At 31.4% G+C, this 17,845-nt stretch overlaps 3 protein-coding genes across 3 annotated transcripts; 2 read left to right on the top strand and 1 right to left on the bottom strand.

Annotated features, from left to right (window-relative positions):
- The first annotated feature begins 94 nt into the window (after nt 1–94).
- Nucleotides 95–3,782, top strand: LOC114163060 (26S proteasome non-ATPase regulatory subunit 11 homolog). Its single transcript, XM_028047122.2, has 2 exons — nt 95–276; nt 2,300–3,782. The coding sequence occupies exon 2, from the start codon at nt 2,305–2,307 to the stop codon at nt 3,571–3,573; it is 1,269 nt and encodes a 422-aa protein (XP_027902923.1). The 5' UTR covers nt 95–276; nt 2,300–2,304; the 3' UTR covers nt 3,574–3,782.
- A 5,256-nt stretch (nt 3,783–9,038) lies between these two features.
- LOC114164084 (basic leucine zipper 9-like) lies at nt 9,039–13,821 on the top strand. The gene is made up of 6 exons (XM_028048591.2): nt 9,039–9,287; nt 12,270–12,396; nt 12,552–12,693; nt 12,906–12,981; nt 13,077–13,202; nt 13,289–13,821. The coding sequence occupies exons 1-6, from the start codon at nt 9,177–9,179 to the stop codon at nt 13,586–13,588; spliced, it is 882 nt and encodes a 293-aa protein (XP_027904392.1). The 5' UTR covers nt 9,039–9,176; the 3' UTR covers nt 13,589–13,821.
- A 1,929-nt stretch (nt 13,822–15,750) lies between these two features.
- LOC114162870 (calmodulin-like protein 2) lies at nt 15,751–16,443 on the bottom strand. The gene has a single exon (XM_028046855.2). It carries the CDS (start codon nt 16,377–16,379, stop codon nt 15,843–15,845), a length of 537 nt encoding a protein of 178 aa, XP_027902656.1. The 5' UTR covers nt 16,380–16,443; the 3' UTR covers nt 15,751–15,842.
- Between the last annotated feature and the right edge of the window lie 1,402 nt (nt 16,444–17,845).

The following is a 17,845-nucleotide window of genomic DNA, read 5'->3' as shown; positions in this document are numbered from 1 at the left end:
AAATCCAAACAGAAAAAAATGTAACTTGACTCGTTTATTTTATTTTTTTCTTTCAATATTCCGGGCTTAGTAAAGCCCAAAGCTCAGCTCACTTACGCAACGGTGCTTTTAAAGTTTTAAAGTGTGTACAGTGACCGACATTGCTTCCTCTCTGCGTCTTCGTGTTTTCCTCCCCTACCCTCTCTTAGGGTTTGCTTCCCAAACCAAACCGCGCAATCCCCTAATTCTCTCATACTTCGCCTCTGCAAAGAAGGAATTATAGTGCTGCCCGATAAGGTAACGTTGTTTCCTTCTCCTTCTTTTTTCTTTGCAGATTTGATTTACAAATCTGACTGCTTTCAATTATTGTTCCTTCGTCTTCTGTATGCTGATTTTTTAACCCGATTTTATGTAAGCCTAAAAAATTGATGTTTTGCTTCTTGTGTACGAGTTAGCTCCCCCATTGGTTTGTGGTTGTGTCAAACAGCACTGTTCAATTATCCTTTCACTCTGTAGGTTAACATTCTGTTTAGTAAATTTTACTTTGAGGTTTTGCAATTAATTTTGTTGTCTACCGTGGACTCATTGTCTGTGTTAAGCCACTGTTAATCTTCGTTCAAAATTCGTGTATGATCCAGTTGATAGGTTTTGGATCTTTCGTGTGGCTGTTTTTTCTTAAATTGTATAGGCTCGTGAGGAGAGAGATGGCCCAAAAAACTTTTTAGGGTGAAGTTTTCGGGGCATGGTGTTAGGATGTGTCGTCCTTAGGATACTTTGCTAGTTCTGCTTTCACATTAGTAAGAGAATAAAACAGAATAGAAAAGAGAGAATGGAGGATGGAATTGACAGTGTTGTCATTGTCTCCATGAACTCTGTGCATCAGTTATTGCATGCGGGATACGAAGGCTCCCTTTTGATAATCAATATCTTCGTAGTCTTTTTGTGGGGATTCTGGAGAGTTGGTTGGAGACTTGGGTGGGATCCGAAAATCAATCTTAGCAGTGTTATAGTGAGGGGAGATGAGCTCTTGTGATTGAGTATTATTTTCTTCATATTTCTTTTGCTACAAATAAATGGTTAAACGTCTTTGTTGGACCTCGCTGTACAGAGTGCTATTTAACGCCTCAGTTAAGCTTTTAGTGATTATGGTTTTTAATGGCGTCTTTCTCCATGGAATAATTGGTTAGAGCTTCAATCTAGAAGCATTAAGGTTTATGTTGATAATAGTGCCATGGTGCCATGGTGTCTTTTAGATAATCCAGTTATCCAAGGTTCTTTCATCCAGCATCAAGCTTTTCATTCCTTTCCCGTATTCTCTTCTTAAGGTGCTACTAATATATCTCTACTCTCGTATTTTATTTAGGTTGTTAAACTAGGGATGAAATATGATTTTTTTAGTGATGATTTTTCACGATAAATGAATATCTCTTCCTTTCTTCAGTGCATTTATACCCTAATAAAGTTTAGGCTTAAATATGCTTTTATTCCTTGTAAAGTAAAATAATTGTGTTTTTTATTTTGGTCCTTTTAAAATTTTTCTTTGTATTTGTCTCTCAAAAATAACATTATTGATTTAAGTCCTTATAAAAATTATTGAATTTTAATTTTGGTTGTTATAAAATATTGTTCTTCGGTTCTCATACTTGTGGTGCTATATGATGCCTCTTTTGAGGCATGTCCGTAGTGCTTGCCAATGAGTAGTTAGTTTGAGCTTAAAGGAAACAGGTCTTTGTAATTTGTTAAATATTGGAATTGAAGAGTCAGGTCAGGAGGGCATATCCGTCTGCTTTTAATTTATTTTGCTTAAAGCTTAAAAATCTTGCTTCCTTGACTGGGAGCAAGTGTTGCTCTTACTATTTTGTTAGTTACTATAATTGTATCTTCCTAATTTTCTCTATGATAATACAATCTCATCTCCTAATTCTTATTCTGTGCCCAACTTTATGGTGGAGTTAATCCTGCAAAAAAAAAAGACTAATAAACATCTATTTAATTAATGTGACCAATTTTAACAACAGTGAAGGGTGATCAATTTTTACACAATTCGTCTTGGTGTATGAGACCTAAATGTTCAATCTATCTAAACTCATTAGTGTATAATAATGTAAAATTATTAAAACCTGATCAGTTTGCCATCCTTTGCCCTTTCATGTGATCATTTTTTTTTTCTTTACGAAAGTAGTCTCCTACTTATTTTACTGTTGTCCAATTTTTAATGACTGGCGATATTATGAGATAATAATTTCCACTCATCACTTTTCTAGTTTTAAATGGTCCTCTGCATTTACTAATGTTTTCTTGCAAGGGTTTCTCAAAGCAGGAGCAATGTCTTCCTCTTATCTTCCTGCCACTACTGAGTCAATTGTTCTGGCAAATGAGGCCGCAAGCCCAACTGAGGCCATCTCCATTCTTTATCGGGTACTTGATGATCCTTCTTCTTCACCAGATGCTCTGCGTATGAAAGAGCAAGCAATCACACTCCTCACTAAGCATCTCACGGAAGAGAATAGAGGAGAGGATCTGCGCAGCCTTCTCACTCAGTTGAGGCCATTCTTCTCCTTGATACCCAAGGCAAAAACTGCAAAGATTGTTAGGGGAATTATTGACTCGGTTGCTAAAATACCTGGGACGTCTGATCTTCAAATTGCACTCTGTAAAGAAATGGTGCAATGGACTCGTGCTGAAAAGCGTACCTTTCTGAGACAACGTGTTGAGGCAAGACTTGCAGCACTTCTGATGGAAAATAAGGAGTATTCTGAAGCTTTGACTCTTCTCTCTGGCTTGGTCAAAGAGGTTAGGAGATTAGATGACAAACTTCTTCTAGTTGACATAGACTTGCTGGAGAGCAAGCTGCATTTCTCCTTAAGAAACCTTCCTAAGGCAAAAGCTGCTCTCACGGCTGCAAGAACAGCTGCAAATGCTATTTATGTGCCTCCAGCTCAACAAGGGGCCATAGATCTGCAGAGTGGAATACTTCATGCTGAGGAGAAGGATTATAAAACTGCTTATAGCTACTTCTTTGAAGCTTTTGAATCATTCAATGCTCTTGATGACCCCAAGGCTGTATTTAGCCTGAAATATATGTTGTTGTGTAAGATCATGGTGAATCAAGCTGATGATGTGGGAGGAATTATTTCCTCTAAAGCAGGACTGCAATATCTTGGGCCTGACTTGGATGCAATGAAAGCTGTTGCTGATGCACACTCTAAGCGGTCCCTTAGGTTGTTTGAAATTGCTCTTCGGGACTACAAGGCACAGTTGGAGGAAGACCCAATTGTCCACAGGCACCTTTCATCCTTGTACGATACCTTACTGGAGCAGAATCTTTGCAGATTGATTGAGCCTTTCTCAAGGGTTGAGATTGCACATATTGCTGAACTTATTGAACTTCCCGTTGATCATGTGGAGCGAAAGTTGTCTCAGATGATTTTGGACAAGAAGTTTGCTGGAACATTGGATCAAGGTGCTGGGTGCCTTGTCATATTTGACGATCCCAAGACTGATGCTATATACCCTGCAACTCTAGAGACCATTTCCAATATTGGAAAAGTTGTCGACAGTCTCTATGTTAGGTCTGCCAAGATAATGGCATGAGCTCTCTGGTTATTTTACTCTCCTGTCACATTCTGTTGCAGTTTTCTTCTTATTAGTGGTGACTAACTTATCACTTGTTTCGTTTTCTTTTGCTATTAAACTCAATTGTGGGAGACCCCTCCCGGTGGCTTCGAACGTTTAAAGGGCTTTGGTGGTCATTGCCACTTGCCTAACCTTTTTTATCATAAAAATACGTGTGTGCTGCTTTCTGGGATGATTGTTAGAATCTTTAGGTATTACGTTGGTATGCTATGCTTACATCACTTGTGATTAGGAAAATTTATGACATGGATGGTTAGTCAAGTAAAATATTTAATTCAGCTCTGTCAAATAATCTTTTTTACCTTCCAAAATTTTCAAAATTATCCATTTATGTTTCTACAGCTGCCTCCCACTTCCCAATCAAACTTTTTCTAACCTGCCAATTAAATTTCACAGAACAATATATGTTTTCTTTAATATTTGACATAGTATTATCGTCCTATAATGACTGGTAATAATAAATAATTTATCGATAAAATTTTCAAATCACAAAATGAGTGAGTAAAAGTTATAATGAGATTGGTTTAAGTATTAAAATTATAGTCCTATAAAACTCACCTATACAATTATCATCTTATATTATCTTTATTTTAGGGTGGTTAAAGTATTACATACATCAATAGAAACTCATGTCTCTTCAAACTCTTAAAAGTTTATTAGTAAGTTAAGTGTTAATCTAAATATAAGGTTCAAAACACATGAACCACAATCATTCATTTCATGAACTAAAAGGTCCAAAACACATGAACCAGTACAGTACCATTATAAGCAGTTATCTTAAGCCCATAGGAAAAGACAATAAGACTATAGTTATAATTATAATAATATAGATTAAATTTTAAAAGAAGCACAAATTTTACTGGTACCTCTAAAATTATTTTGAAATATTTAAATTTTCTTAAAAGTTGAAAAAGCCCAGAAAGTTTAAAAATAATTTTACAAAAGGTGATATTTGTATGAAAAAGGAATAAAATAATCGGGCTTTAAATCTTTGTGAGTGGAACAACTATATGTTCCACCAAACCCATAACTATGTGTTCCACCAAACCCATAACGTGCACATACGAAGGTCCAGAAGCTTCTAATATATTTCAACTTTTATCAGTGGTATCATTCATTCTTTTCTCTTACAAACTTACAATTGTTAAATAATAATTTTGTAGACCTTTCTGCTATCATCTATAAGTTATAACTATTAAATCCTTCGTTCATCTGTTTTTGTAATTATATATATATATATATCGTTTTATTCTTATCAATATGATTTATTTTATTTACTTTATTATTTATAGAAAGAAGATAGCTATTAAAAATAAAATATTTTGCTACTTTTTACACATACACGTTTTGTGATCATTTAGATTTTTTATTTTAATATACATTTTACTAATATTTTTATTTTAATAAATATTATGATATTTAATCAATATTTAATTATTTTTTTATTGTCAATAAACAAGGATATGTGTTCCAATTATTAGTACAAGTTAGAGTAAGTAACTGGATTAATTTAATGATATTTATTAAATATAATTTTAAACATTAATCCTTAAAAGATGAATGCTGGTAAATCTTTAATTAACATTTATATAAATAAATTCTTACATCACAATTTCTTTTGCACATTTCCCTCCATTGAAATTGAACATTTATATAAATAACAGATGAACAATCATAATACCAATAAGCTCATAATCATAATAAAGAGGAGTTTCTTTCTTGCAATCATAAATCGGTAAAAAATATAAATTTTTTTGGAAAATAGATATGAAAAAGTATTTTGCAACGAGTTCAAAATTTTTAGATTAAATATATTTATAGTTTTGTATTTAGCTCCCGATTAGAATTTGTTTAAGTTTAAAATTTATATATATTTTAAATTTTAAATTTAAAAAATAAATGAGTACAATATTATGTTAAAAAATATAAACAACACGAGTTCTAATTTGAAATACCATTTGACACGTATTAAAATTTTAGTCCGATTAAACTATAAGAATTATTATATCTATTTATTTTTAAAATTTGAGATCAAATTTTATCAATTTGAAAAAACAAATTCTAATTTCGTATTAATATTTAAGAATTAAAAATATATTTAACTTAAATATTTTTATTAAATCTGTATGTTTTTTCTATATTTTTTCAAATATATTAATTTTAATATAAAAAGAATACGTTTTCAGATAATGTAACAAATACTAGTAATTAATAAAGTCGATAACTATTTTGTTAGAAAAGTATCCATGATTCTCCTAGCAAAAAAGAAAACGAATGCAATGGTGGTCTGATTAAAGCTGGGCCAATGAAAAGCAGAAGTTACAGAGAAGAGGTTGTGAGGTGGCATATCTGAAGAAGAGACAGAACAAAGAAGCATGGTGGAAGATGCTAAGAATAATTGTTATAAATGTATATGAATATGAACATGACAAGGAAAAAGCAACAAGTGCAAAATGCAATCTCATTACTCTCTCATTTGTCCCCATCAGATACAACAACAACATTGCACAAACAAAGTATTAGGAGATGGTTTGGTTTGGTTTTAACGTGTGAACACGGTGACCGGATCATCCATTCTTATAGAACTAAATAATGTATGGATTAGTAAGATTAGTAAAACCGATATAATGAAGAAGATAAATATATAAGACTAGAAAAAGTAAAATATTTTTTAATATATTAAGTAATTATTTTAACAAAATTAAGGAAACATTTGTTAACGTTATATATATATATATATATATATATATATATATATATATATATATATATATATAGTTTAGTCAACAATAAATAAAATGATAACACAAAAAATATTTTAAAATATATTTAAAAATATTTAAAAATATTAATATTAATATATTTTGAAGAGAAAATGTAACAAATTCAAGATTTGTACTGGAGAAATAGGTAGGAGTAACCTTTACTTTGAGGTGAGAGAAAGTGTTAACTTAACCTACTTTTCTAACACCACCCATAAAGCATCTATGTTACAATCTCCCTAACTTTTTGCTTTGGGTCGGTGCTTGTCCCAATCAAACCCCATTACTTTAACAACACCTTCATACTTAAGAAACCCACTTTTTAAATTGCTTAACGCACCCCCTTCCTTGCTCCTTCTTCACTTTTTTTACTTTCTATTTGCCAATGCCATTTTCCTTACTTCTTATTGCCATAGTCACGTCAACCCACACAACACAACTCCCTTTAATGCTTTTCCAAAAGTAAAGTCGCACTGCCTTTTCTTCTTCGTTTTCGACCGCAATTTTATTGGCTCATTACACTATTTTACTCCCACTCACACTTTTACCCCATTTTTAATCGATGTCTTTTGCTCACACAAACCATTCTAAGATCAATTTAAATATGTGTAAACTTCATTTTATAACGTGATTTTATAAAGTTTGTATTTCGATTTCAAGTTTGTTAATGTTAGAAATTCAACTGCTAGTCTAAGTTCTATATTAAGTAGAAATGGGAAAGTGAAGTATCATATAAGGATGAAAACTTATAAATCTATTCTTTTAAAGTTTTGGATTGAAAGTGGTGTCAATGTCTTATGTGATTAGATTCAGGTCTCATTGGTGTTTGTTTTCTCTAATGAAACTCTCTCTATAAACCTAATAGGTAAGACATTTGTACTTGAATTTGATTTTTAAACGATATAAAACTCTAAAATACACGTATATCCAATAATTAACGATAAAAATACGTTGAATTCTGGAGGGATATTTTGGTTTCCACTTTGGTCATATTTGTACTTTTCTGTGATTAAGATTGTGACTGCCAACCATAGTAAATACTGTTTAGATATTCTTATTCCGTGATAGATCACACCAACTCCTTCATTATTAAGTGCTTTATGAATAGACCTGTTTTATAAATTATTTTCACATTCAAGAAACACAAAGAACAAAACCTATGATGCGCGTGCTTTTGCAGATTGCGATTTCATCTTTATTATATAAATATATGAAAGTTTTCTTATTGACTTTACTATTTCATCATAATGTAAACAAAATTATTATTCGATAACAATTGAAAATAAAGTTTACAATTTTTGATCCTAATGTATATTAACTTTAAATAAAGTTGGTTTACCACATGTTTAACTTTCTATATTTCATTTATATAAAGAATATTGTGTGTGTGTGTATGCATTTCCCTTTCTACTCTCTGTTTTGGACAAGAGTAGGTGCAAGTTGTGTATAACATAACATTTCTCCCTTCGCCATTTTCACAGAATGAAATTCCCTCGCCACTTGTTGCTCATCAAAGTCAAACCGCCCTTAACAAGCCATTGATAAATTTAGAAAACTACAAACTTTTCATTATTACTCAATCAAACATCCAAAATTAATTATTCTTTTTTCTTAAAACATACTAAAAAACTATAATTATTTGCATAAATTTTTATGCAAATATTTTATCAAAAGATACAATGTACAAGAGAGTCTTAAAGATCCAGTCCGACTTAACGGATTAGTTTATCAAACGTTGAACTACAAAAGAGTCATCTCAATCGAATTTATTAAAAATAAATAACTATAATAGAAAAGATTTGAAAATTGTAAAAACATATTAATAAGTTAAATAAATCAATTTAATTTAAACTTGTTTAACCAATGTATTAAGTGAATCAAATTTAAATCAATTCACTTAATAAACAATGAAATGAAATTTTTTCATTCCAATTCAATTCAAACTCGTGTTAAATCAAATTGAATCACGAGTCGAAACCAATTTAACCAATTTAATATCTTTTTGAAATAACCATTAATTTATTTAAGAATTTATTATTTATATAATGTGAAACAGAACAACATCAAAAGCGTGCCATTATTATTCTTTACAAAACTATTCCTTCCCTACCCTACTCTATGCCCTTTATTCCCCTATGTTCAAAACTATTTTCAGCGTGTATTTTAATTAATTTAAAAAATGGAATATGTAATAGTTTCATAAATACCATAGTTGAAAATAATATTTTATAATATTAATATTGCAAGAGAAAAGTATACGACGACAAGATTAATGAATTTATCAATCATATATTAATTGTTTTATAACATAATATTCTAATCTTGAGAGGGACCCATTCTAAATGCTGTACACAAATCAAAAGAGAAAATAAAGGAGAAATATAAGTTGGCCCCACCTGTAATTTTCACTTTGCCACGTGGCAGTATAGAGAGCTTCCCGATTCAAGATAGACGGTCCAGATTCGATTCTAGAAAAATCTCTAGTCACGGTTGGAGCACGTAATTACACGTGATGGATTAGGTCACTTTCGTGATTTCAATCACCAAAAAAACTTTCTGGTTTGTTTCAATGTCAAGTGCCGCCCAATATTTCTTTCTTTCCTTTTCTTTTAATAAAAAATTATTTGTTTATGCGCATTGGGTTTCTATTTATACCCCTGAAGCTGCTACTCTCATTCCCTTTTCCCTCCCAATTCTCTCTCCTACTGTTAACGCTCTATCTCCGGCCACGTTCTGGCTGCGTCGCAACAATCTCTCACGCCGTCGTCGGTTTTCTCCGGCCACGGCTGCTTCCAAAGGATGACGACCACGGAGTCTGATCTCGATAACGACTTCCCTAATCTCGACGAGCTCCGGTATCTGAACCTCGCCGGAACCGATGTCTTCGCCGCTTTCCAAAATCTATTACCGGTCAGTATTCTCTTACTCTCTCACACTCAATTCTGAAACTGGAAACACCTTCGAGCCACCTAAACTGAAAACCTATTACGGTTCTCCATAGAAAGTAATCCGCGTGCGCCTAACGCTTCCTTAATAGTAATAACAGAAAGACTAAACGATTCCATAAAAATAAACTACTACTACTAATAATAATTATGTATTTCTGTTTTACGCAAGACTTCTATTGAGATCGAGATTTGTTTAATTAAATTTGTCTTGTAGTTTAATTCTTTATAGTTTTTCAGCGTAGAGATCTTTAGGAGGAGAGTGATATAGTTATGAACAAAATGTTCTACTTATAGAAAGAGGACATATAATAAGAGAAAGATTTTTAAAGATGTTTGGAGAAATAGTGTTGTGGCTGGCACTAATTATTGTGAAGTGATTTGTGAAGGTGAAAGGAAAGTTACTTTCTCCGAAAACAGAAAAGAAAAAAAAAAAACAGTGGGAGGTATGAGTGCGTGAGTGAAGGTGGAGGAGTGAAGTTGTTCGTGAAGAAGACATGGTGATGTGGACTGCTCCATTCTTGGGTTGTGTTGAGAACTTGTGTGAACGCAGGACTTTGAGAAATTTCTTTTTTAATATTGGTTTATTTGTCTTTCTGCCTATGGAGTGGGTCCCATCCCGTGATGTTCTTTCTATTTGTTGCAACTGCCCTGAGTGCATCCACAGTTTCGCAAGCTATATTCGTGTCTCTTTGCCAATGGTCATTATAAATTTATTTTGCACAATAATTTCACCTGTCTAATCTGTATCATGGATATTCAATCAGAACATAGGTACATATGAGGCAAATTTTAATTGAGTAATTAGAATTTTGAAAAATATTTATGTATCTTATTTTGCTTGTCAATTAGATTTTCATGAACATTTTAAAAAAAGAATAGCAGAAACTATTGAAAAGTTGTTTATTGTAACCTATTATATAGAGTTGTAGCTTACTTCAATGATTAGTATTACAATAGCGGCCACGACTTTCCTTAATGTATCAATAAAAATATTCTATTATTATTATTATTATTATTATTATTATTATTATTATTATTATTATTATTATTATTATTATTTATTATTGGGTCATATAGTTTCGTGCATGATTGTATAATAGTTCATACTTAAGGAGTGTATAAAACAACTGTATGAAAATCATTGAAAATATTTATTATTATATAATAATGTAGTTCTGTTGTTTTTTCTAGAAGTAGTTTTATTTTTACCTCCGCCCGCAGATTAAAAGGAAAAAAACAGTGTGGAAAAGCTTTATATAAAGTGACGAGGCAATTACGAAAAAAAAATTGTACCATAAAAAGTGACCAAGCAAACAACAATAACACGAAACTATTTTTAATCGAAATGCGGTAGGTAGTTTTCATGGTTTTAAATTAATATATGCTTAGTTTGTTAAATATTTGTTGTCTATTCAAGTGGACTGTCATGAAAATTGTTCGGTTGATAAATAATGTTTTACAATTACGTAAAGAAAAACCCTTGCTTTTCTTTCTTAACTTTTTGTTGCATCTTTATGCGTTGCGTATATGTACACAATATTACATAAAATTATATGCTAAACTTTTTACATATTTGCAATAGCTTCTCAACTCTCTTTTTTTCTCCTGGAAACTCATTTTCCATTATTTAATATTAATATGATGATATCAACTTATTCTATGATTAAAAGCTTCTACCATTTGCCTAAATTTGTACATGGCGCCATGAAATATTTCATAATCACTAAATTCGAGAGAATTGAAATCCTTGGGTTACGATTCACTGGTGTTACTTTTTGTGAAGTAGCAAATAGGAATAACACGTTCAACCACTCTTTGTTTGGTTGGTATATAAGCCTTCATATGATTCTATTTTGAGGGATGCTTACAAAAAGTAATTCTACATTTCAATATATGTAAGTAAAAATGTTTGACCCTTGTATCAATACATTATTTTATTATTTAATGATTTTAAATTGTTAACATAAATGGAACTATTAAACAAGTAATTAATATATACTCAAATATGTTATACATTAAAAAAAATTACAGTATCCATGCATCAAAATTAATTAAAAAAAATGTTTAGGAAGTTGGGTTGAGTCAATGACCCTATTAACCTAAATCAGCTCAATTTAATTATTTTAAGTTTTAACAAAAATTTTCAGATTTGTTGGAGTAAATCTCAATTAAGTCTAAATCCTTGGTTCATGTAGCAATTGGAGGAATTAGTCAAGTTTTGTTCGAGTAAAACTCAACTAAGTTGACTAGCAAGTAGAAACGTTATAACGTGTTGGATCGACCTAATTTGAAAAAAACCAACCCTATATTTTAGACTTTATAATAGATCTAAAGGTTAGGAACATAATTTCAAGGTTGAATCTTTAATTAATTGCTGTTCTTGAATAGTGGAAATTGTCAATTTTAATTATTTTTAAACTTTTAATGCATTATGGATCGTATTACTCGACCACAATCGATTTAATGTATATCTGGTTGATTATGTTTGAATTATTTTTTTCAATTATGATGAAATTTATCCTAAACAAAGGAAATTAATTTACATTTAATACATTAGACCTGTTTACGAATTCCAAAACATTAAACTAAAAAAATCACCAATAATCAAATGAAACACTTTCTTCTTTTTATTAATAGAATGACGTCATAATTTTCTTCAAAAGCACAAGTACAAAGATCTTTTTTATAAAGCTTTGATATTATTGCCTCTATCTCAGTGGACCCGGTTTTGAAGCTTGTGAGTTGTTGGAATATTGCTTTGTTATTTCCTGTGGCTTATTTTTGGTGCATGTGCTCCATTGCTGTTTTGCATGTAAAGAAGAAAAGGAATAAAAAAAAGACTCTGCAAGGACAAAGTGATAAAAAAAGGGAAAAAGATAGTTTTAGTGACTAAAATGATGTATGAAAATTCAGCTAGCTTAACCATATTCGTCTGTAATTGCAGGATGCTATGACTTCATTTTCAACTTGTGGACTGACAGATCCTTTTTCTTCCCAAAACCTCACTCCCAAGCATTCCACCATCACTGCTACAATAGATTCCCGATCTTCCATTTGTGGCACTGCTAATGGTATGAGCACTGTAATATACTAATAGATATATTATTAATCCTTAACCCGTAATATAGAGAATTGTTATGTTTACAACATTTTCTTGTTTATCTCTCATCCAATTATAGTTTATTTATTGAATTTAACATTTTGTATTGAATTGAAAACTGGGCAGTTGGTAGTCCAGTGTCAGCTAATAAACCAGAGGGCTGGAAGAATCATACGAAAGGAACCACAAGTGGTTCCTCTGACCCATCTGATGAAGATGGTCCTTGTGAACAGAGCACAAATTCAGTTGAATTGAAACGTCTTAGAAGGTAAATCAAACTATGAAAACTACATTTTATTTAGATGAAAGTCCTCACCAGAGAAGAAAATAAATAAAAAGTTGATTTTTATTTAAAAAATATAAAAACCTATAATACTCTTTTTCCCTCCTACCCTAAGTGTCAACGAAAAATTTCATCTTAAATAGTATCTTGGATGATTTTAAAGCTCACTGAGATTGTAAATTTCATTGTAATTTTAGGAAGGTTTCTAATCGCAATTCTGCCAGAAGGTCAAGAAGAAGAAAACAAGCGCAGCTGGCTGACCTAGAGTTGCAGGTATTTGATAAGTCTTTAACAAGGGAATGATATTAAAATTCTCATATCAATATTTGATATAAAATGCACGAGAAATATTAATTTTGGTGTGTCAGGTTGAAAAACTAAAAGTGGAAAACGCAACCCTATACAAGCAGTTCAATGATGCTAGTCAACATTTTCGTGAGGCTGACACGAACAACCGGGTGCTGAAATCAGACGTAGAAGCTTTGAGAGCTAAGGTATTATTAGGTTGATGAAAGCTGAATAATAACATCTAGTTTTTTCATTCAAGGTTGAGGGAAAATGAATGAATATACACTTGTAGGTGAAGTTAGCAGAGGACATGGTGACTAGAGGCTCTTTCACTACGTTAAACAATCAGCTTCTTCCCACACAGTGTCAAATGAACACACCCCCGCCACTGAACACGACCAATCTCCGCCGCATGGCGCAGGTTTCGCCAACCATCACCGTGCATGGAAATGATGGCTCATACAACGATGCCACAGTTTGTGTACAGAATTCAGACCTCGGAAACTTGGACATGAATTTCAACGACATGAACAATGTGAACGGAGTTATGAGCGATGGCATGAGTTGTGGGAGTATTTGGCCACCTTTTTAGACTCTTTAGTATCCTCCCAGTAGATTGATCAGCTCTATGTTTTACGTGTTGTCTTGTTAGATCAGTAGGGTATGTTATTGTGTCTTTGCTTTGTTTCTGTTAATGATGCCTGTTTAAAATGGTGTCTTTCTTGGTTTTGTTGTATCTAGTTTTGTATAAAAGGACTTGGTTGCTTTATCCATTTTGTCTTCTTGTTGTAATTGTATAAAAACAAATATCTCACTTTGCTGTCATCCATTTTCGTAAGTCACTAAAAATACAACACATAAACTTTAAAAAACTTTTGGGTTCTCATGGGATGTTAGGGTTAAACATACATATATTATCTTTTATCTACGTTCTCTGCTTATAATTCATGTTTTGGAGACTGTTTTTGTAATTTAAATTGATGCTTATTATGATGTTTCGTGATGGAGGAGGCTTTTCTTATTGGATCGGAGTTTCTGCAGCTTCAAGTGGGTCTATGTACATCATCGAAGTGTACTATTAAAATTGAAACTGTACTTATTTTTTAACTATAACCATGTGTGAATGTCTCCATTCACTATTTGTTGCTGTTATGTTTTATTTTTAATCATTTTGTTTTTCATATTCACTTTCCGTATCCTGAATTTGTTATATCTATTTTTCTGTATTTTTATATTTTTACTATTCATCCAATTTTTGTAAAATTCAATAAAAGTAGTGAGAAGTTGATTTGTGATCCAGTTTTTTTCTTAGTAAGTTCTTTTAGTGTTTATTTGATAGTACATTCCTTATATTTCACAAATATCGATAGATTTTGAGATAAAAAAAATGATATAGAAAAACTTTAAACACTCATAACTTGTAATAAAAAACTCAAATTGAAACTCAATCAAAATGGAGTGAGAAAATGAATATGTTGGCCAATAGGTGAACGTATCAGAGAACCGAAATCTTCAAAATTCATCTTCCTTTTAAGTTTTTTTTTTTCATATACTTTAGGTATTTTTCTAAATTTACGCCTTTTGGTTTACATATAGATACTTTTCAGAAAATTCTGAAATATTTTCTTATACCAAACAGAAATTTACCAAACCTTTATGTATATATTTCATACTTTCTTGATCATTTGCGGTTATGGCATTTTGTATAATGTTGTCATTTGTGTTTAATATACATACAAAACCAGATAATTTTAATTGGCATTTTTTATATTTTAAATTTAAATTTTAAGCCAAAAGCAATGAAATTTTAAAAAAACACCAAAAAATTATGTCAGATATCTTATCAAATTTTGAGGTAAAATTATGTCTCTAATTCATACGTTAGACATAATTAGTTTTAAATATCCCACATAAAATACCTCTCTTATATTATTGTTTAGATCTAATCCCTTTTCTCATTATCAAAGTCACGAAGAATTTTGGTCTGATAGCTCATTTTTTGTAAGAATATTGTTACTTCGGATTAATTGAAATTAATTTGTAAGTATTTCATGATTAAATTTGCTCTAGCATTTTATATTTATAATTATATGTGTGTGTATGTATGTATCGTAGAGTTACTCTAAGCCTATATTGGAAGAAGCCACAGGATTTTTTAAAGTTAAAAAAAATGAGATAAAAATAACTGTGTGATGTATATATAAGCACTTTCTAAGACTGTTGAATACGGTATTGATGATAGCAAGCCAAATAAATTGCCCATACAAAATACCATACTTGACGTAATATAATATTTTGAATAGAACATAAACTTCTCAAGTAATTTTACATTACTCCTAATCAGAGAGTTTCAACTTCGTAACATAACATGTATATTAAAATTTGTATTAGACAAATCGGGGAAAAATTAATTCTAAATAAAATAACTACAAAGGCACGGTATCTAAATTTTATTTAATTATTTTTTTCTTGATATGTGTGAATCGGCCTAAGATTATAATATTTAGATCAGTAATGAAATGAATAAATTAGTATATTATTATCATTTTTTTTCATTTTAATATTGTGTTAGATCCAATATACCAATTCATGTGCAAAACACCTGTCATCGTGGGATTAAGTGGCGAGTAATTCGCTTAAGCAAAGTATCCTTATGAATAAATTATACATTGATTCCAACGATGTTGAAAAAATTAAGCGAGTGAAAATTTTAACTTTGTATAGAATTGCAAGATAGATTAAAGAAAAAAACTGAAAAAAAAAAAGATAAATCAATTAATGTACAATTGGGTGCTGAATAATTATTCCAAAAATGAATGAATATATTTTTATTTTTTCATGAAGCGCTACCCCATCATCATGAATTCAAACTCACCAAAATCAACCTTGCCATCGAAGTTCAAATCTGCAACCTTCACCATGTTTTCAATGGCATTCATATCCCAACCCTTGTCCAAACCTAAGCAATCAAGCACCCTCTTCAACTCCATTGCATCAATGTATCCATCTCCATCTTCATCAAAGATTTTGAAAGCTTCATGCAGCAACTCACTGCGCTTCGACACGTCTTCCAACTCCCCAAGCACCTCTTCCACAGGCACTTCATCATCCATCAACTCACCAAGCTCAAACCCTGTTCCTGAACCCAAACCAAGCTTCTCCACCACTTCCCTTGCACTCTCCTTCTTGATTCTTCCATTGCTCTCCATGCCAAAAACTGTTACCAGGGCACCCACCATCTTCTCGTCCAGCTTCACCATCCTCCCACCTTTGCATGCATGCTCACTCTCATCAAGGTCAGAAGACTCTGACCTCTTTGGCGAGCTTTTAAGTGTTTGTAAAAAGTCCCCAATGAACCTGGAGCACACTTCTGCTATCCCCATTTCGCCAACAACACAAGTATTTTACTATGTTATGATTTATCAAGTTCTCCACATACCTTTGTTATCACAACCTCTTTTATAGTTACACCCGTCACATTACACCCTTCTTTAAGTACCAAATCACTCAAATGCCATCAATTATATTATAACACTAATCATTCATTGCCATTATAGAGTTTCTATGCAGCTGGCATGCAAATTGATTGCACCAAGGGGATAATATATATATATATATATATATATATATATATATATATATATATATATATTGTTAGGATCTAGCATGTACCAAAAGTTAGAGATGTTAAAATAGGTTGGAACTCGCGAGTCAACCCAGTTCATCACGGGTTCAAATCAGGTTGTATTGAAATTTTTTTACAAATTTCAATACGAGTTGATTTTTGACCTGATTCACCTAGAACCTGGCTCACCCGAGTTAAATCCGTGGTGAGCCAGATTGGCTAACCAACTCGCAAATAAAGGGTCACACAAGTATGTTTTGTTAAATTGAACTTTGTATTTGGGTCATGTTAGGTTTTTGTTTTAGCCAACACATAGATAATTTGTATTTTTGTGATTTTGGTTTGTATTTGGATTGTATTAAAGTTTATTTAGATTTTAATTAGAATTATAATCTAGTTTTGACTCAAAAAAAATAAAAAAAAATTGTATTTTTTTTAATTAAGTGAGCTCATGAACTAATCCGTTTAACCCACCAACCTGCGGTGGACCAGTCAGGTTGAAATTCTTTTGGTTCGCTAATAAGTGAGTCAGGTTGGTTCACTAAGTGATCAACCTGTGGTGGATCGAGCCGGATCGGAGCAGATTACCCGTTTTGACAACTCTACCAAAAACCTTAATCATTAGTTAAAACGTAACTCTTTTTACTTAAAATTGTAATAGTCCAAATGTCACCATTGAATTATGACTCGATCCACTTAGTTTCTGTCAAAGAATAATTAATATCCTGCAAAATATATATATATATATATATATATATATATATATATATATTGTATGTATATGTCAGTAAACTTGTCATGGCTTCGATACAGTGAACCAAGATTTAGAATATATAAAACAGTAGTTGAAACTGCGTTTGTGTCCTAGTTCTCAACACTCTACAGTAATATGTCTTATTTCGTCGAGACCTTGTAAGAACAAGTATTTTACCAATTCTTTTAATTTGTATGATTAAATTAATTACCTATACACTAATTAAACAATATAATTCATCTTCTTGTTTCCCGTATATTTCATAATCACATGTTACTTACGAGTTCGGTATAATTCATTTTTTAAAATAAAATCGTAGTAAGATTTTGGAATTTTAAAATAAGTACGTAATATCTTAAATATAATAATTAACTCTAACATTTTGTTTTGACATTAACACTTAGATGTATTTTGTATGCGTCCTAATAATTTTATTTGATTGTATAATATTGTGATTTCTTGCTCCACTT

This window comes from Vigna unguiculata, chromosome 9 (genome assembly GCF_037176805.1).
Source record: "Vigna unguiculata cultivar grain cowpea cultivar isolate G323 ecotype 2 chromosome 9, ASM3717680v1, whole genome shotgun sequence".
In the NCBI taxonomy this organism is placed as follows: Eukaryota; Viridiplantae; Streptophyta; class Magnoliopsida; order Fabales; family Fabaceae; genus Vigna; species Vigna unguiculata.
This window is presented reverse-complemented; position numbering and strand designations above follow the sequence as displayed.

Excerpts from the sequence above, each read along its gene's own strand:
- LOC114163060 (XM_028047122.2), top strand. The coding sequence starts at position 2,305 with ATGTCTTCCTCTTATCTTCCTGCCACTACTGAGTCAATTGTTCTGGCA.
- LOC114164084 (XM_028048591.2), top strand. The coding sequence starts at position 9,177 with ATGACGACCACGGAGTCTGATCTCGATAACGACTTCCCTAATCTCGAC. Across the intron at positions 12,397-12,551 it reads CATTTGTGGCACTGCTAATG|TTGGTAGTCCAGTGTCAGCT; the intron begins GTATGAGCACTG and ends AAAACTGGGCAG. Across the intron at positions 13,203-13,288 it reads TAGAAGCTTTGAGAGCTAAG|GTGAAGTTAGCAGAGGACAT; the intron begins GTATTATTAGGT and ends ATACACTTGTAG.
- LOC114162870 (XM_028046855.2), bottom strand. The coding sequence starts at position 16,379 with ATGGGGATAGCAGAAGTGTGCTCCAGGTTCATTGGGGACTTTTTACAA.